General features: G+C 38.6%; 1 protein-coding gene across 4 annotated transcripts in view; it reads left to right on the top strand.

Annotated features, from left to right (window-relative positions):
- LOC146367398 (lysine-specific demethylase 4A-like) overlaps positions 1-4560 on the top strand; it is a 28265-nt gene extending 23705 nt beyond the window's left edge. For all 4 annotated transcript variants that reach the window (XM_084911700.1, XM_084911702.1, XM_084911701.1 and 1 more), the window contains 4 exons: positions 468-638; positions 746-865; positions 1590-1682; positions 3042-4560. In XM_084911700.1, the coding sequence (XP_084767826.1) occupies positions 468-638; positions 746-865; positions 1590-1682; positions 3042-3179 (522 nt within the window). In that variant the 3' untranslated portion in view covers positions 3180-4560. The remainder of the gene's footprint in view (positions 1-467; positions 639-745; positions 866-1589; positions 1683-3041) is intronic.
- The last annotated feature ends 14640 nt before the right edge of the window (positions 4561-19200 follow it).

Below are 19200 nucleotides of genomic sequence, written 5' to 3'. Positions count from 1 at the left end.
TCCTTTTTTTTTTTTTGGTTTGTTATCAGTTGATGAAGTGTCTTTGCAACAAGATGCTTTTATAAAGTGAGGACTGTCTTGCCTCCCGTTGTAGCTTCCAGCACAAGCTTAGTCAGCCGTGCAGCACCATAACAGCTGGAAGCTACCACAGGGATTTCTGCTTTTGCACGTTGAAGCTTTGATTCACTAACTGGAGAAGAATAACACAATAAACCTGTTCTGACAGTCTCCTTGGTATTGTTGTGACTACCAGTTTGTGTTGGTTCTCATGTGTAGTGTTCATATCTTTTTTTGAACAATGGGGCAGGGATAATGTTTAAATATTGCTGTAACCTGCTAATCCATTTCTCTGAGTTATCTTTATTGCACTACAGCCACCGTCTTACCCTTTATCTTGGGACTGTGGGAAAAAGTTAACTTTAAAGTAATAACATTTGATTAACACTCAGTATGTTTGTCTTCCACAGCGCAGCAAATCTGCCATGCAGGAACTGGCAGTGGGCCAAAAGGTGATCTGTAAATACAAGAATGGCCGTTACTACCAGAGCGAATTGCTGGAGCTAACCACAGCTACGTTTTATGAAGTGGTGTTTGACGACGGCTCATTCAGCGACAACCTCTTCCCTGAGGATATTGAGGTTAATAAACCTCTCAGATAGCTAAAGCTGCCCTCAAATTTTCCTTTTCTAAATGCCCTCCCTTTCCAGATGGCCTGAGGTCAATATTTGTTTAAATGTGTTTGTAGAACCGGGACTGCGTCCGCCTCGGCCCACCTGCCAAAGGTGATGCTGTTCAAGTTCGATGGACAGATGGGTTGATATATGGAGCCAAGTTTGTAGCTTCCCACTCCATCCCCATGTACCTGGTAAACATGCATTTATCCCTCTGATCCTCATCAGCTTCAACTCTGTTTGATTAGACTCCATCAACTCATAAAATGCTGGGTTAGGATGACTGTAAAGTCTTGGTGGTCTGGTTTAAAAATGAACATTTTGTCATGTTAAACAGATGGTTGCTAACCAGTTTGTAATACTTTAAGATGAAGGGTCTTTATCAGTCATGTTTTTTTAAGCTCTAAACAGAAAATAGAAGGAGCCTTTATGCGAGTGTTGATGGTAGATCAGTTTGTCTAATTCTCATGAATGCAGTGTTTGAATATCTTTAAAGAATTTCTTGGCACAAAGAAGAATCACATAAAAATTTGTCAAGCTTAATGTAGATAAAATGTTTTTCTTTAATACAATTATACATTTAAAACAAGAATTAATGTGGTCGTGATGAGAAAAATTCACTTTAACATCCAACAGGATAAAATATCAGAGCGAGGACATTTTATGCCTGAGGGAGGTGAACTTTACTGTTACATCAGTCAGGAGCAGAGTCAGACATTTCACTTTTTGTTACACTTACTTGATGATTATAATCTTTGTTGCCCTAGGTGGGAATAAATGGGAATTCTACTCTGGCTATGAAGAAAATGATTATGTGACACATACAATACAGTAGGAGTAGAAATATTCAAATACGCTTTAATTTAAGCACTTCCTCTATGTGTGTGTGTGTGTGTGTGTGTGTGTGTGTGTGTGTAGGTGGAATTTGAGGATGGCTCGCAAATCTCTGTCAAGCGAGAAGACATCTACACTCTAGATGAGGATCTGCCTAAACGGGTCAAGTCAAGGATGGTGAGTTAAAAATCTCAATGCTTTATGTTATGCGGAAATAAATATGACACCAGTTGTTGGGATGCTGTGTAAAATGTAACTAAAAACAGTGGAATGAATAACTTAAACTCATATTTTATTTACAATAGAACATAGAAAGCACACACACCCAAGCCTCAACTCTCGCGGCCTGGTACTAAACGACTCATGGACCAGTACGGCCCGGGGGTTTTGAACCGCTGATCTACGGTACATAATACCAACAGATTCAGGGAATCTGGAGAAATGGTCTTCAGACCTTTTCCCAATTTCCAGGAGAAAAGGTTCAAAATCAGTATTGGATGCCTGGGATCTTCAGACCGTCAGGCAGCACTGCATTAAAATCACTCCATGGGCTCAGGAAAACTTCCAGAAATCACTGTCTGTGAACACTGTTGACCGTGCCATCCACAAATGCAGGTTATAGCAAAAGAAGCCAGCATCACTGCTGTCTTCTCTGAGCCAGAGCTCATTTAAAATTGGCTGACACATACTGGGAAACTGTTCTGTGGTTAAAATTTGAAATTCTTTTTGGAAAACATGAACATTACACCCTCCAGACTGAAGAGGAGCTTATAATCAGCACTCCGCTGGTATGGGAGGTGCATAAGTGCCCGTGGAATTGACAGTTTGCAGATTTGGAAAGGTAGCGTGACAACTGAAAGGTATTACAGGTGTTAGAGCAACATGTGCCCCATCCAGATGACACCTTTTCAGGGAAGACTTTGTATATTTCCACTAAATAATGCAAAACCACGTACTGCAGCTATTACAACAGCGTGGTTTCATACATAAAGAATCTGGCCTTCACCAACTGAAAACATTGAGTATCATGAAGTGAAAAGTTCAACAAAGAGCCGAGACTGTTGAGCAACTAGAATCCTTTGTCAGACAAGAACAGGACAGCAGTCAGTTCTCCAAGTGTAGACTGTTGGTAATTGATGAGGGGACGATTAATCTTTAACTATTTATCTGTTCTGTTATGAGTAATAACGGGTTTATGAGCTTTGCAGAACGTTGCAATCTGCTTTTATTACCTCTCAGCTCTAAAAGGCTGATAGGGTATTGTCATCACCCTGCTTGGTGGATGACATGGACACCAAACTTTGTGAACACGATAGCTTGAGAATGAGGTGACATAGGATTTTCAAATTGGTCCCATAGGTGCATCTACTTTGAAGGCTGCAGGGTGGGACTGGTGACCGTATTTTTTTTTTTTTAAATTCTTTTTTCCTACTTTTCTACACAGCTAGCCAACTTTGTTGTGCAATTGCAGCTGTATGTTTGCATCACAACTGTAGAACTAAGCAGTAACTTTTGTATCCCCTTTTTGGTTTTCAGTCGGTGGCATCAGACATGCGTTTCGAGCTCTTCGCGCAAAACGACGTCAAGCAGAACACCAAAAGGCAGCGGGTCATCAATTCTCGATATAGAGAGGACTACATTGAGCCCGTCATCTATCGAGCCATCATGGAGTGACATCCTTTTCTTTCTGAGGCTACTGCTTAAAGGATTGACCGCCCCTCCTGCTCTTCCACGGCCTGTCAGGCTCCATATTTATAAACTACGGCTGGGACTTTAACTGACTCTTGTGTGCTTTGAATAATATTCATCGACATTCATGTCCCATTGCAGTCTGGAGATTGTTTGCTTTCCCCCATTTCATCGTTTTTTTTCTTTCCTTCAGGAAGAAGCCATTAATGAATTTAAATGTGAAAAAGATTAGATATTTTCTTTGTTCTCTGCCACCCTGATTAGCAACTGTTGATTAAAAAACTCTACATGTTATACAGCAGAAACATATTTCTCATTTCAATCACAATTCACTGATTCAGACTGATGTTTTCCTAATGTTTTCACAATTTTTGCCATAAAGAAACTTGTTGATGGAGGTTTTCTCAACTCTGTTTTCTCCACTGATGCAGACACACTGTAGCCGTTGACTGTTGACAGTTTGAGTTGTGAAGAATTGTGTCAAATCATAAACCCCAAAGAACTAAAATTCTCTGTCACCGTTTTAACAACGGTTGATCTTGTTGCTTATTGCGTTACATTTTGTGGTTGAGAAATACGTATACGAGTATGTAGTTCACCCATACATAGTTGTCATTGTGCATCTACTGTGAAGACAGAGGACGTTTGACATGTTTTACAGGCCCAAGCCTTACACTTCAGAGGGCCTACAATACCTTGGTTTATTATAATTATTGTAATTAATGTTATTACTATACTTTTATTTATGCAAGTGCATCAAGTTTGAAAACAAAGCTATTTTTGTCATGTCCTTTTCACAGTCTGTAGAAAACCTCAGATGTATTTATATTTATTATATTGACTGGTTTTCAGACATGCTGTTTAAACTGAGGCTCGCGTTTGCTCTGCAGTGAATTCGGGAGGTAAAGATTATTATTGCTAAAGTTGTTCAAATAGCTTATTGTTATCTTCTTTCTGAGCATTTTTTTTTTTTTTTTTTTTTTGGTGGTTTTTATTTTATTTTTTTATTTTCGTTTTGTTTTCGACTTATTGCCTCAACCAAGTGGAGTTTTTGTGTTTCTGATAAATGCTAGCTTTAGAGATTGTAGTTTCAGATGATAGTTCAATCCCTGATGACAACAAACACCACGACAGCTCATTTTTGGATTTAAGTGAGTTTGCTTTCATTTGCAGTCCCTTGAACCTGCTCTAAAACAGACTTGTGCAGAGAATTACGAACCTCTGTAGGATGACCTTTGCAGATACCTTTTAGCTATGATCTTGGCTACTGTTGGGTTTCCTTTGGGTCTGTCTCCACAGCAGCATTAAGTCTGTACACTCTTTGTAAACACCAACTGTTTGAGTAAAGTTTTGAATACAAAAAAGACCCTTGTGTAATTTATTTTCTCTACAAAATCCTGGCATGTCGCCTCCAATATGTCAACTATAAATCAAACTTTTCTTTCTTTAAGGGAAAACAGAAAATCATTACATGAATAAGTCTGCTCTGCTTGGCTTGCCCACTCCTGCTGTCAGATAGTGGTAATAGCTGTATTCAAAATGCAAAATATATGTATACATCTCTGTAAGTTAAATCATATCACATGTTAGAAAAATTTAACAACCGGTACCAGCACTGGGGTAAATATATGTACAGATAGATAATTATGTTTGCATATATCTTCTTGGACAATGTAAATAATCACACTATAGTTAACAATAAGCTGTGAGTTGACCGTAAGTGAAGTGTTAATTTTAGTAAACCAGTGCACATGATTAGAATATCTCTTTTAAAATCAGCATATTTGCAATTCTAATATGCACATTGCAGAAAAACAGCTTATTCTCAAGAACTTATCCCCACTTTGAACTGTGATTGTTCACGTTGCATTATCATACGGACATTAATATTGGCAAAATTATTTGGAGGGGGTGATGGTGCATTTTACTATTTAAGAAAAGAAATGGTGTAAGATTTGATTCTGTTTTGTTTATAGAGTAATAATGACAACAGCACTTTATACTGTAAGGCAAAGACCCTACAATAATACAGAGAAAATAATTACATGACCCCCCCCCCCCATGAGCAAGCACTTGGTGATAAAAACTCCCTTTTAACAGAAACCTCCCAAAACCAGACTCGGGGAGGGAAACTGGACAAAACAGACTGTGGAAGGGAGCCGGAGATTAGTAATAACTAATGATTAAATGCAAAGTGGTGTAAACACATAGTGAGTGAAAAGAGGTGAGAGAAGGAGCAACACTTAGAGCATCAGCACCTTAGGCCTACTGCAGCATAACTAAAGGAGGATTCAGAGTCACCTGATCCAGCCCATGTAAGGAAAATGATTTAACAGAGAGCCAATGAAGGGAAGCCAGTCTGGGAGAAATACGAATCTCTCTTTCGGTCCCCGTCAGTACTCTCGCTACAGCATTTTGTGATCAACAGAAGGCTTTTCAGGGAGTTTTTAGAACAACCTGCAATAGTCCAGCCTAGAAGTGATAAATACACAAACTAGCTTTTTAGCATCACATGACAGGATGTTTCTAATTTTAGAGATAATGATCAAATGCAAGAAAACAGTACATATTTGTTTAATATGTGCACTGAAACATGTGCCTAGTCAAAAATAACTCCCTAGATTCCTCACAGGGTTACTGAATGCCAAGGTAATGCCATCAGGAGTAAGCACCTGGTTGGACATCATGTGTCTACGATGTTTTTAGGACTGAGTACAATAACCTCAGCTTTATCTAAATTTAGATGCAGGAAGTTAGAGTGCAAACTAGAACTCAGACATAGCTTATAAAATCAACAAGCGTTCAAAAAAACTGATTTTTTTTAAAGAAAATACAAATCCTATAAAGTACGACCCGTGCTGCTCATCTGTTATCTGCATTGTGAAATTTTATAGTTAACTTTGTCAATCACCAACATTAAAGATCCTTTACCTAAACTGGTTGGTCAGTAAAGGGTGCCCAAGGTCTTTAAATCTCTTTTATAATCTACGATTCACTGCCACTGACACACTACACCCCAGACCAGACACAACACACCAGATGCATTGAACTGCCTGAGAGAATCTGATGCAACTGCATAGCAGAGCATACAAAATTTTTTTTAAATTGCTTCATTTTATCTACTCCCAGCATACGTCATTTTGTTCACCACAGTCCCCACAACCTGTGTTTTTATGTACAATTTTGTACATGTCTGTAGTAGTACCCAGACACGTCTTCAAGTTTTCATGAACACACCTGATGACACAGGATGGTGTGTATTAGCAGAATACCTTGGCACACAAAGCTGAGTACCTACCCTGTTGTGACACAGACACACCCCAAGGTTTCCATCACATGTTTCTGGGAATTTTATACTCTGATTCAGCATTTGGTTTACTTACTAATCAAGGAGTACTATTTGACTTCTTGTTAGGTGAATTCCCGATGACGTGAGTGAGACCATGAAACTCCGCTTACGTTTCAATGAAAGACGGGCAAGATGTGGTTATCCACGTATAGGCTGAATACCAACATCCTGCCTATTTCACTTTTGTGCTGTGCTTTCCCTACTGTTTTTTTCTCTAAAAGACACGTAACAAGAAACCCCTCTTTGGTTTCAGGACTTTCTGAGGTGGCACCTTTGGTTTTGTTACATCATACTCATGCATCGCTTTCTATCGTCATGAAGGAAGTCAAGATAATCATGGCTTCCTCTGTTGTATTTCTTCTTTTCTAAATTGGTGATTTCCAAATCCTTTCTGTTTGCACCATGGTGAAATTATTTCCAGATCATCAGAAACACTATTTATTGCTGGAATTTATGGTAAGCTACCTGGTAATAGTATTGTCATACTATACCTGATAAAATATTTGTCATTCATTGTTCCCAGATACACAATCCTGATGACAACATACTTTGTCTTTTCCGCTAGCTAAGGGGAAGGGGTGTCGAAGGGTGTCCGATTTGACCCAGAGGATTTCTTTCAAAAAATGTGAAACTGTATTTTCTCAAGTTTCAGCTTTGGTTACTGATCCAAACCTCCCCTATGGCCATTCATATTACACTTAAGTAATTAAGTAATTGAAAAACAATTAAATTACAGAAAATGTTTTTCACTATTTCTTTTGATTTATTTTTATTTTTTGTTGTCAAGGGGAAAAAACGATTTAACAAAAATTGTCAGTTTTATAATTACAAGACAGTCTGTCTTGAAAAAGTTATTTCTTACAACTCGAGCCCAAAAAGTCATGCTCACAGCTTGTTTTTTTTGTTTGTTTTTTTGTTTAAATCACTACAACAGTATTTCTTTATCATGTAGAAAAACTGAGATGTACAGTTGAAATTGCACATGTTGGGTTTTTTGGTAAGCTATTTCACAGATTAAATATGTGGTCAAACTTCTTTACAATAAAAGAGAGGGGAACTTTGCTGGTCACACCTTGACGTCACAGTTGCGATTTGGTGCCAAATAGAAGAAGCTGGATTTCATCTGATCCAGGTAATCTCAGAGTTAACACTGAGGTTTCTGTTGTTGAAACGTGATTCACGTATAATGCCATGGTAACTTATGCTGGCTGGCAACACAACTAATGCTTGTAACTTACTTACTATTCCTGGGAAACGTCTCAAACCTGTGTAACCAGATTATTCCAATAGGGTAAACAGGGGATTGATTGTCACACTTTTTCCTCTATGTTGTGCTGTGTGTTGTCTTCCTTTTTTGCAATAATTGCATAATTGCAACAAAAAAGTAATTAACTATCAATGAGACTCATAGACAACTAAAGGTAGTTATCAATGGGTTTAAAAAGTAGTAAACATCAGTAATGTTTGTAATAGACACCACCTAATGCCTAGTGTATTTAACACCAGAGATCATTTTTGTGAATGATTCTACATGTGAGCAGTGAAATTCAGGACTTTACATGGTAAATGGCCTGTATTTGTATAGCGCTTTTCCAGTCCCTAAGGACCCCAAAGCGCTTTACACAACCTGTCATCCACCCATTCACACACAGGTGATGGCAAGCTACATTGTAGCCACCCTGGGGCGCACTGACAGAGGCGAGGCTGCCGGACACTGGTGCCACCAGGCCCTCTGACCACCACAAGTAGGCAACGGGTGACGCGTCTTGCCCAAGGACACAATGACCGAGACTGTCCAAGCCGGGGCTCAAACCCGCAACCTTCCGATTACAAGGCAAACTCCCAACTCTTGAGCCACGATTGTCCCATACTTTAATAATGTAGCCTGTTTTAAAGCCATAAAACAAGTGAGATTCCCATGACTGTATTTTGAACTGAGTTACTGATGTCATTAGAGGCCAGAATTTCACTGTATCTTTTACTATTTTCCAACAGGTAATTCGTGCAGTAGTGAGCAAGTCTACGTAAACACGTGAGAAGAAAAATGAACTACAGTCATATCAACCTGACTCTGAACTGTCAGTTTGAAAGTCTCTGGGATCTTCCTTTCTAAGGTTGCTAGCCTTGATTTAGCAACCCTCTAACTTATTCACAGTAACACACATCACTTATGACAAATGTATAACCTTGGATTGCCAGCAGTAGGGTAGACTGGAGTTGGTCATCACAAAATGTCAGCGTGTCATTGATGGTTCATTACTTTTTGTTAAAAAAAGGAAACCCATCTTATGGCAGCACCTTAAACCTCGATTTAATGAAGCAATTGTTGTTGAAAGACCCTTCACTGATCAGCAATTCATGCAAGAGTACAGTGTGAGTATTTCTGATATCAGTTTTGGCAGATAACACATGAAGCCATATTTCCTTTGTCAGAAGAGCAATGCTTTTAGATTACCTAGATGCAAAAATATTTCTTATGCTTGAGATTTGTGTAGTCCTTTTTACTTGAACTGCAATTACACAGAGCACACCAAAAATACAATGTTCAAATTAATTTCACTTGTATCTGCCGGCATACCAGCAGATGTTCTGTGTGCTAAATCACTAGATAGATTTATTTATTTATTTTAATTGCAGGATTAATTGTGTGTCTGTTTTGCAAATGTTTTTTAATTTATTTTAGATTTTTAATCATCGTGTCTGATAAAGTCTCTGGAGTAGGGGGCAATGATAACAATAATTCTGTGAAAGAAGAGTCACATGACATGTGAAACTTCCCTTTTAGATGAGTCAAATGCTGCTAACACGATGTCTTTCATGAAAAGGAAACACTGGGTTAACTTGGTTGATTTATGTAACTGCTTATCTCAGCTGTAAACGTTGGGATAAGTGAATCCAGATAGCAGAAAGGTATTCTGGTTGAACTTGCTTCGTGGTGTAGGGATCAGATCTGAGCTCTATTTTTAACATAAAATGGTTTGTCTTTAAATGGTTGACATACTCTACATGGTGTAAGTATGATTGATTATGAGATAACGACACACTTTAGATTTAGTTCTCACGGGTTTCTGAAGGTTATTGACTGCTGTTCAATACTTTTAAGTCCAGTCCTTGTACCTGACACATTTTCAGGATTTTTTTTTTTAATTATTTGTTTTTGCTTGAGCCACTTAATACTGACTTGAAGTATTCAAACATAAAAAGGCATCGAACTCAAGTTAAGCTGTTTATCATTTGTTCTCGTGTCTTTAGCTGAATCTACGAAAGGCCAAAGATAAAGTTTGAAAAGCATAAAATGCTGTATTTGCACTAACAAAGAGCTATTAGCTGAAAGTGTGGCATATCATAGCATGGTGTGTGGTGTCCTTAAAAAATCTGAGGAAAGAGGACAGTGGAGAAAAGAAGCAATGTGAGGCCTAAATTATCCACAGCAGATGAACAGTATCTGAAAGTTAAGACGTTAACCTCGTAGGACCTGGCGTCCACATACTGTATGTGGGTTGTCTAGACCACAATACTAAATTTTACAAACATGTTCTCATTGGGGTAAAAAAGTTGAAGTAGCAGTTTTGGAGTGAAACGTTTTGTGTTTCATGCGATGTTCAGAAATCTTTTACTTTTTTGTACTTTGTTACAGACATACGTCTTCCTGCAACTCTTAGCGGCACTTCAAATGAGCCATATTGCTCAAAGGGGCACAATTGTTGTTTCTCATTTTGTTTTTGTACTTGGGAAAAATGCTGCTGTGTTCAGACACCAGATAAAGAGTTGCACATCATTACTCAATTGTGACTTTATAGTGTTCTACTGAAATTTAAAAATGAATGTCCTCATATGTGGATATCTTTTTTCTCAGAAACTACATCAGGTGAAAAGATAATTCTTTGTTTTGTTTTCCCCCCCAATCAGGCCAAAGAGCAAAGAGAAATAAAAAAAATGCTGGGTATGAAAGAGTTCGGGTCTTATCAGAGACAAAATGGTTTTAATGGGAGGGTGACTGTAAAGAAACCATTCTTAAGGATGGGAAATGCAGAGAAAGGGGTGAGGTATGCTGAACTACACAAGAACTGGAATGAAAGATCAGAGAAAAACAAAGGTCTGGGAAGAATAATCTAAAAATTGAAATGTTTTGTTTCAAATCTTCAATATGTAAGTAGGAGGACAGGAGAGGGGTATAGCAGTGAGACTGCACAGCCATCTGTAAAACACAGTGGAGGCCAACGTTCCCTCTAAGCTGCGCGCGTGCGCAATTGCGCACTGCTGGCACGGTCTCTGCGCACAGAAAATCTGCGATGCGCACACAAAAAAAATCCAACCTTAATTGAAATTAACATTAATACTTTAACAATTCTGTTTTGCAGTGTTAGTCAGTAAGTGACTGGCTGCTCCCATATGGGATTAGAACGATGCCACCTTTCTGATCCCATAGTCCAGCCATTAATGCGTTTCACATTCCTATATATGCAGCTAATCAACGTCCTTGACAGGCTACGACAGCGTCCTTATATGCCGACACCGGTATTTTAGCTAGCAAAGCGGCGTGGCTGCGGAGTGAAGCCACGTTAATGACAACGTGTACAACCATTGGAGATGTGAGCAGGACAGACGGAACAATTGACAGAATTCAGTAGCCCTGTGAGGAAAAACTGGTATAATTGACTTTATACCAGTTTTTATATTGTGTTGATAGGCCACGTAAAACCGGAGTTATGATAAAAATATATGCAATGTTTGGTTTTCTTCCTGAATACTATGTTGTTTATATTTACTGAGGGAAGAAACGGTAAAAACGGCGTTTTATAAGGAAAACGCTTGAAAGCACTCTCCACCTGTGAGCAAAAACAAAACCAAACCTCCCCCCCCACCCTTTCCTATTCGTCGAAAAATATACTATGTCGACCAATCAAAAAATGATGTGGCAACATGGCATTTAGATGTTTAGGAAGGGGGAAGTTTTAGGAGTCACGGTGGTGTTTTGAGATGTGAGAGATTTGCGACGTTTAGCGCAAATCTTGTGTAGTTAGTGTGTAGTGTAGTCAATAGTTTTGTTGTGTGTGTCAGAACAATGAGGCGACTACTGAATGTTACAGATGTTACAGGAGTGATGCATCTCCTGTTGTCAGGCCTGCAGGTATCAGGCTGTTGTTCTCCTTTATCTCATAGAGGACAGAAATTATTTTTTAGAGTGGCACATTTTTAATTTGTGTGGCATCAAATTTGATGCAGAACAGCTGATTGTTCTGCAAATAGTTTGAAATGTTTATTTTAAAAAACACCTTTGTCAGGATCCTGGGTCTCCTGACCCAGCGTTTTTAGTTCTTTTGTGATTTTTGTATTTTGTCGAGTACTTGTGTGATTTATTTTATGGTTTCTAGTTTTGATTCCTTGCCCCTCATGTTTCCCTGTGCCCCCTCTGTTCTGTGTAAAGTCCGCGTTTCTTGGTCTGTGTCTTCGCATGTTTTGAGCTTCTTGTGTTTCAGGATTTCCCTCTGTGTATTATTTATCATCTCTAGTCTTTTGGTTCTTTGCCTTATGGTTATGTCTCTGTGTTTCTTAGTTGCTGTCTCTACTGTGTCAAGTTCGCGTCTCTGTGTTATACTTCTTGCTTTACTTTGAAGGTCTGTGTTTTATGGGAATGTGTCCTGCTTTGCTTCCTTGTCTCGTCAGTTCTGATTTCTCCCAGCTGTGCCCTCCTTCTGTGTCTCATTCCCCTCGTTACTTCCCAGTGTATTTAAACCCTGTTTCTCTGAGTCAATGCCGTGTCATCCCTCAACCTGTGTGTTTCCTTGTGTGCCTCTCTGCAAGGTGTAAGTTTATATTTGTGTAGTGTAGTGTAGTGTAGTGTAGTGTAGTGTAGTGTAGTGTAGTGTAGTGTAGTGTAGTGTAGTGTAGTGTAGTGTAGTATGCTTTTCCCCTGTCAGCAAATAAAGCTGAGTTTTTTGAGTTCATCCCTCGAGTCTGAGTGCCTGCATCTTGGGTCCAACTCCTGCCTGCCACACAGCACTTCCTGACAGCCTTGGCTGCATTTTTAGGTAAACAGCTGCAAAAAACTTTGTTTGCATAACTCGGTTACTTTTTTGAAGAAGTAACGATATAATTAATTGCCCGACATTGGTCATTATATACTGTATTTTGCAGACAGCGAGTTATAGGACTCTCTCCCAGACCACAGACTCATAATACAAGTCAGAGCTTTATAAAATATATATATATATATATATACATACATACACTACGCAAGTAACCCTGGCGGAAGGGGTTATATGAATAGGATGAGGGACCTATGGATTCTTCGATACCCAACATCCACAATGACGGCGAAACAACTAGTAGCTTAGTGTTCCAACATTCGAAAGAAGGGACTGCTCTCACAGCTAGAGATTGACGAGGTACAACATAAATGCTACGGCAAGGGGGAGCCAGGACGCCAGGTCAGGAGGGAGATATCATCCCCCCCACCCGAGATTGGGTACCAAGTGCGATAGGAAAAGGATCGTTGAGTGCGAGAGGAACTGACCTGAAAGATAGGATCATGGCCAAGCTTGAAACCTGGACCCCCCTCCGTAGCCGGTTACCAGGATTACGTGAAGTACCCTCAGAAGGTCTGCTAGATGATGTTAATGCAGCACTACGGACGATACCTACAGCCACAATTACTGAGACTAACAAGCTGATCTACAATACGGCAGCAGTGATCAGTGAGATGCTTGGCTACAAGTTGAACAGCCACAAGGGGCAGTACCCTCCATGGAGAAGGAGGCTAGAGGCTATATATATATATATATATATATATATATATATATAATTTTTTTTTTTTTTTTTTTTTTTACTTCCAATAGTGCTAACATACTACAGGTCATGAACAAGATTTTTTTAAATTTTCATTGTAAGTGGGCTAAAGCAGTTAATTAAAAGTAGTCTAACATAAATGTAAACGCTGTAATTTGATTATTTTAATAAACCGTGTAAGTTGGATGGATTCGATGCTGGCGTGACCACAGTGCACACATCTGCTGTTGCTCACAGTGGTCCAAGGGACCGCTCAGGGCGCTTGTGTGTTCGCTCAGACACATGAAAAATTAGAGGGAACATTGGTGGAAGTTGTGTTATGGTCTGGGGATGAACCCCCTAACTCTAAGCATCTAATTGGCAACAGCTTCATTTTTCAGAATGGCAATGATCCCACACACACTGCCAGTGCTGTAAAAGCATTCACGGATAGAAAAACACACATCACTATCAGTCACAGAGCCGGACCTCAACATTATTGAAGCAGTGTAGATCATGTTGACAGAGAACAGAACAAAAGGCAGCCAACATCCAAAGAGAGCTTTGAATGTTCTCGAAGAAGCCTGCAGAACTATTCCTGAAGACTAAAAGAAACAAGATGAAAGCTGCCTGAGAGAGTTCAGACTGTGTAAAAGAATAAAGGTAGCCATACCAAATATTGACTTTCAAGCTTGTTAGAATTGTACAAACTCTTCCTTTTTTCCATCTGCTTTGGCAAGTTTAAATGCAAAATATACAACAAGAGGTTTTTCACTGTCACACAAGGCCAAATTTAGCTGTGAGGAAATATGGTAGTTTAAAAAAAGAAGAAAAAAAGTCAAGACAGGAAGCAGAAACCAAAATGTGGCCAAATATTGACATCATACACGTACGCCAAGCTGTAAAATGTCAGTTAGCTGCATGCAGAAGATGCCTTGCATAGGCATCACAAATGACTGTGAGCCATTTTCCACATATACTTATAAACTAAAACTAAAACAGAAAACTGTACCTTATAAATGTACATAGTTAAATCCAAAAGTTAAATATCAAACTAGAAAAAGTTGCATTTCCTCTGTAAAACTATGTACTGAAAAGAGGTGAAAAACTTTAACTGTCTGCTGAAAGAAAATGTTGCCATGAGCTGGGCTCGAACCCAGGCTTTCTGCTCTCAAGTCAGCTACTCAGCTTACTGAGCCAAACTGGTTGTCAGGTAATTAAAAATTGGTGGAAAAGCTGAAAATGTTGTTTAAAAAGTGGAAACCTTTTTGAATTTGCTACTGAAAAGAGATGAAAAAACTGAAAATTGTGCTGAAAAGAGGTGCAGAAACTGAAATTTCTCATGAAAAGAGGTGAAAAAAATTAAAATTCTCATGAAAAGAGGTGAAAAAAATTAAAATTCTCATGAAAAGAGGTGAAAAAACTGAAAATTGTGCTGAAAAGAGGTGAAAAAACTGAAAATTCTGCTGAAAAGGGGTGAAGAAGCTGATATTTGTGTTGAAAAGAGTTTAAAAAAAGTTTAAGTGTTAGCTGAAAAAATCAGATAAAAACTGCAGAAGTAGTTCCACACTGAAGAAAAAATGGAGCAACTAGAATAAAGTATAAAGAATAAAGAGAAACAGGAACAGGAGCTCAATAGTGTAAATGCCTTCACACAATAAATGTCCATATTTAGAAACGAGTTTAATCTTTAATGACTTCCTGTACTGATTATATTTACCTCATATGGTTCATGATTTGTCACGTTGTAGGGCTTTACCCACATCCATCAAGTTTTTCTATCTTGAATGAAGATTTACTTTTTTAAATGATTAAAAGTGGCTTTGTAGTTGATATGTATTTCATACTGACCTTATTTTTAAGTGTCTCTACTGCATAATTTGATTATGTGCAACTTCTAACTTAACGTGTTTCACATAAAGGCAGCTAAACTTATCACCTGCTACACAAAAGAAGTGCACAACCCACGAGTGAGCGGCCCTTTTTTGCCTTGACTTTTACATTTTTATACGGCATTAGTTTTCAAGTGTGACAACCATGTCAACCATCAACCCAAACTATCGTGAATGAAAAGACTCCACTTCTACACTACTTGCTGTACAATTTGTCTCCTTTCCTATAAAATACTTGCGATACCCAAAACTTATTCTTACATACTTATTAAAATTACCTACAGTGTAATTCTTTCTTGGCTAAATTAAGTAGGTAAATTGTTTTGCGTTTTAATTTCAGGTAAAATACATGGAAACTCAATATTAAACTAGGCCAAGTACACCACTAGTTATCTTATAAAGTGTCATATTAGTGTTACCAATTTTTTCGATTTTAAAGGCCATCTTTTAAATAGCGTGTATGGCTGAGAAGTAACAAATGCACATAAATGCAGCAGATCATTTTCGTCTCTTATAGAGGGTGAAGAGACTGCTGTGTCTGTGAGATGTGAGATTCTGTAGTCAGTATTTGTGCGTTTAAAAAATGTATTATAAATGTCGTGCTGTAATATTCCAATCCCAGATCACAATCATGGCACTTTCTGATAAAGTGAATGCTGCAGGGCCATTAGACCAGGGAAAGAAGATTGAACCCTTTCACTATAAAGGATTAAAAACAAGACGCTAGTTGGTTTTCTTTGTCCACCAACAAAGGGGTAAAAGTCAGGATTATCTTGGAGCTAGCTTCTGGAGGGCTAGCCTAAAAGATGGAAAAGAGGATTAGCCTAATGACCACCAGCATACATTCATCTTACCAATCTCTATCATGTGGATGTATGAAAGAATGAAGAACACAAAAAAACACAAAAAAAAAGGCTGTGAACGATAAATAGTTTGAATTTATTTTGCTGACCTACTCTAGCTACTGTTAAAAGTACAAATATAAAGTTTCATAATTCGTTATGCACGCTATTTCTACCATTTGATTGGCTGCCTGGCTTAGTGTTCCAATCAGTTTTGTTTGTGGCTGTTGTCTTTTCCAGCTGTGTGTAACCGTTTAATGCTTCTCCTTGCTCTGTTTTCCCTTCTATGCGTTTTCTGAAGACAGTGAGATGTGTACGCAAAGTACAAATTTTCTAAAATGAGAGATGTAGAGTATTTGGAGCTATTTCAGAAATGAGCACTGCCTGAACATATATCAAACGACACAGTTGAGAATAAATGTTGAAGACTTTTCAGCGAGTTTTTAGGACATCCTGATAATAATGAATTACAGTCATCCAGCCTGGAAGTAATGAATGCATGAACTAGTTTTTCAGCTCTGAGACAGGATATTTCTAATTTTAGAGATGTTGCGCAAATGGAAGAAAGCAGTCTTCCATATTTGTTTAATATGTGCGTTGAAGGACATATCCTGGTCAAAAATGACTCCAAGGTCCCTCACAGCGTTACTGGAGGCCAAGGTAATGCCATCCAGAGTAAGAATCTGGTTAGATACCATATTTCTAAGATTTTCAGGGCCGAGTAAAATAACCTCAGTTTTATCTGAATTAAGAAGCAGAAAGTTAGCGGCCATCCAGTTCTTTATGTCTTTAAGACATTCCTGCAGTTTAAGTAAATGATGTGTGTTATCTGGCTTCATGGACAGATAGAGCTGGGTGTCATCTGCATAGCAGTGAAAATGTATGCTAATGATAATACCTAAGGGAAGCATGTATAGTGTAAACAGAATTGGTCCTAGCACTGAACCCTGTGGAACTCCATAATTGACCTTAGTGTGTGAAGAGGACTCTCCATTTACATGTACAAATTGGAGTCTATTAGATAGATATGATACAAACCACTGCAGTGCAGTACCTGTAATACCTACAGCATGTTCTAATCGCTCTAATAGGATATTATGGTCGACAGTATCGAATGCTGCACTGAGGTCTAGCAGGACAAGCACAGAGATGAGTCCACTGTCAGAGGCCATAAGAAGATCATTTGTAACCTTCACTAAAGCTGTTTCTGTGCTGTGATGAGCTCTGAAACCTGACTGAAACTCTTCAAATAAACCATTCCTCTGCAGATGATCTGTTAGCTGTTTGACAACTACTCTTTCAAGGATTTTTGATATGAAAGGAAGGTTGGAGATTGGCCTATAATTAGCTAAGACAGCTGGGTCTAGAGATGCTTTTTGAGTAAAGGTTTAACTACAGCCAGCTTGAAGGCCTGTGGTACATAGCCGATTATTAGAGATAGGTTGATCATATTTAAGATCGAAGAATTAATTAATGGCAGGACTTCTTTGAGCAGTTTTGTAGGAATGGGGTCTAAAAGACACGTTGATGGTTTGGAGGAAGTAATTATTGATGTTAACTCAGAAAGATCAATTGGAGAAAAAGAGTCTAAATGAACATCAGTGGTACTAAGAGTAGCTGTAGATAATATTACATCTGTGGGATGATTATTGGTAATTTTTTCTCTAATGATAAAAATTTTATTTGTGAAGAAGTTCATGAAGTCATTACTAGTTAATGTTAAAGGGATGGTTGGATCGATAGAGCTCTGACTTTTGTCAGCCTGGCTACAGTGCTGAAGAGAAACCTGGGGTTGTTCTTATTTTCTTCAATCAGTGACGAATAGTAAGATGTTCTGGCTTTGCGGAGGGCTTTCTTATAAAGCAACAAACTATTTCTCCAGGCTAAATGATGATCCTCTAAATTTGTGACACGCCATTTCCTCTCCAGCTTATGAGTCATCTGCTTTAGGCTACGCGTTTGAGAATTATACCACGGAGTCAGGTACTTCTGATTTGAGGCCTTAGTTTTCACAGGAGCTACAGTATCCAGAGTCATACGTAGTGAGGAGGTAAAATTATTATTAACAAGATAATCGACCTCTGTTGGAGTAGCGTTCAGGTAGCTGCTCTGCTCTATGTTGGTACAGGGCATTGAAGATGATAACACTGGGTGGATTATATTCTTAAACTTAGTTACAGCGCTTTCAGAAAGACATCTACTTTGATAAAGTCTGCTCTCCACTGCTGTGTAATCAATTATTGTAAATGTAAATGTTATCAGGAAATGATCAGACAGGAGAGGGTTTTCAGGAAACACTGTTAAATGTTCAGTTTCGATGTCATATGTTAAAACAAGATCTAGAGTGTGATTAAAGTGGTGGGTGGGTTCTTTTTGAGAGAAGCCAATTGAGTCTAATAACAGATTAAATGCCATGTTGAGGCTGTCATTTTTAGCATCTACATGGATGTTAAAATCACCCACAATAATTATTTTATCTGAGCTTAGAACTAAATCAGATAAAAAAGTCTGAGAAATCAGACAGAAACTCTGTGTAAGGCCCAGGTGGACGATAGATGATAACAAGTAAGACTGGTTTCTGAGTTTTACAGCTGGGGTGGACAAGGCTAAGCATCAGGCTTTCAAATGAATTAAAAGTCTGTCTTGGTCTTTTGTTAATTAATAGGCTGGTGTGAAAAATTGCTGCCACACCGCCCCCTCGGCCTGTGCTTCGAGGTTTCTGGTAGTTAGAATGACTCGGGGGTGTTGATTCATTTAAACTAACATAATCATCCTGCTGCAACCAGGTTTCTGTAAGGCAGAGTAAATCGATTTGTTGATCAATTATTAAGTCATGTACTAACAGAGACTTGGAGGAGAGAGACCTAATATTTAATAATCCACATTTCACTGTTTTACTCTTTGGTTCAGATGTGGATACTGTATTGTTCTTTCTTTGTGATTGTTTATGTTTAAGTTGTTTATTGCTGGTTTTTAGTTTGTTTTTTGTCTGTTTGGGAGCTGACACAGTCTCTATGGAGATGGGGGGGTTTTTTTGGGGGGGGGGGGGGGGGGGGGGTAGCAGGAGGAGAGAAGCTGCAGAGAGGCGTGTAAGACTGCAACTCTGCTTCCTGGTCCCAACTCTGGATAGTCATATTTTGGGGGGTTTAATAAAT

This window comes from Perissodus microlepis, chromosome 18 (assembly GCF_051167445.1).
Source record: "Perissodus microlepis isolate ML-2025 ecotype Zambia chromosome 18, ASM5116744v1, whole genome shotgun sequence".
Lineage (NCBI taxonomy): Eukaryota > Metazoa > Chordata > Actinopteri > Cichliformes > Cichlidae > Perissodus > Perissodus microlepis.
This window is presented reverse-complemented; position numbering and strand designations above follow the sequence as displayed.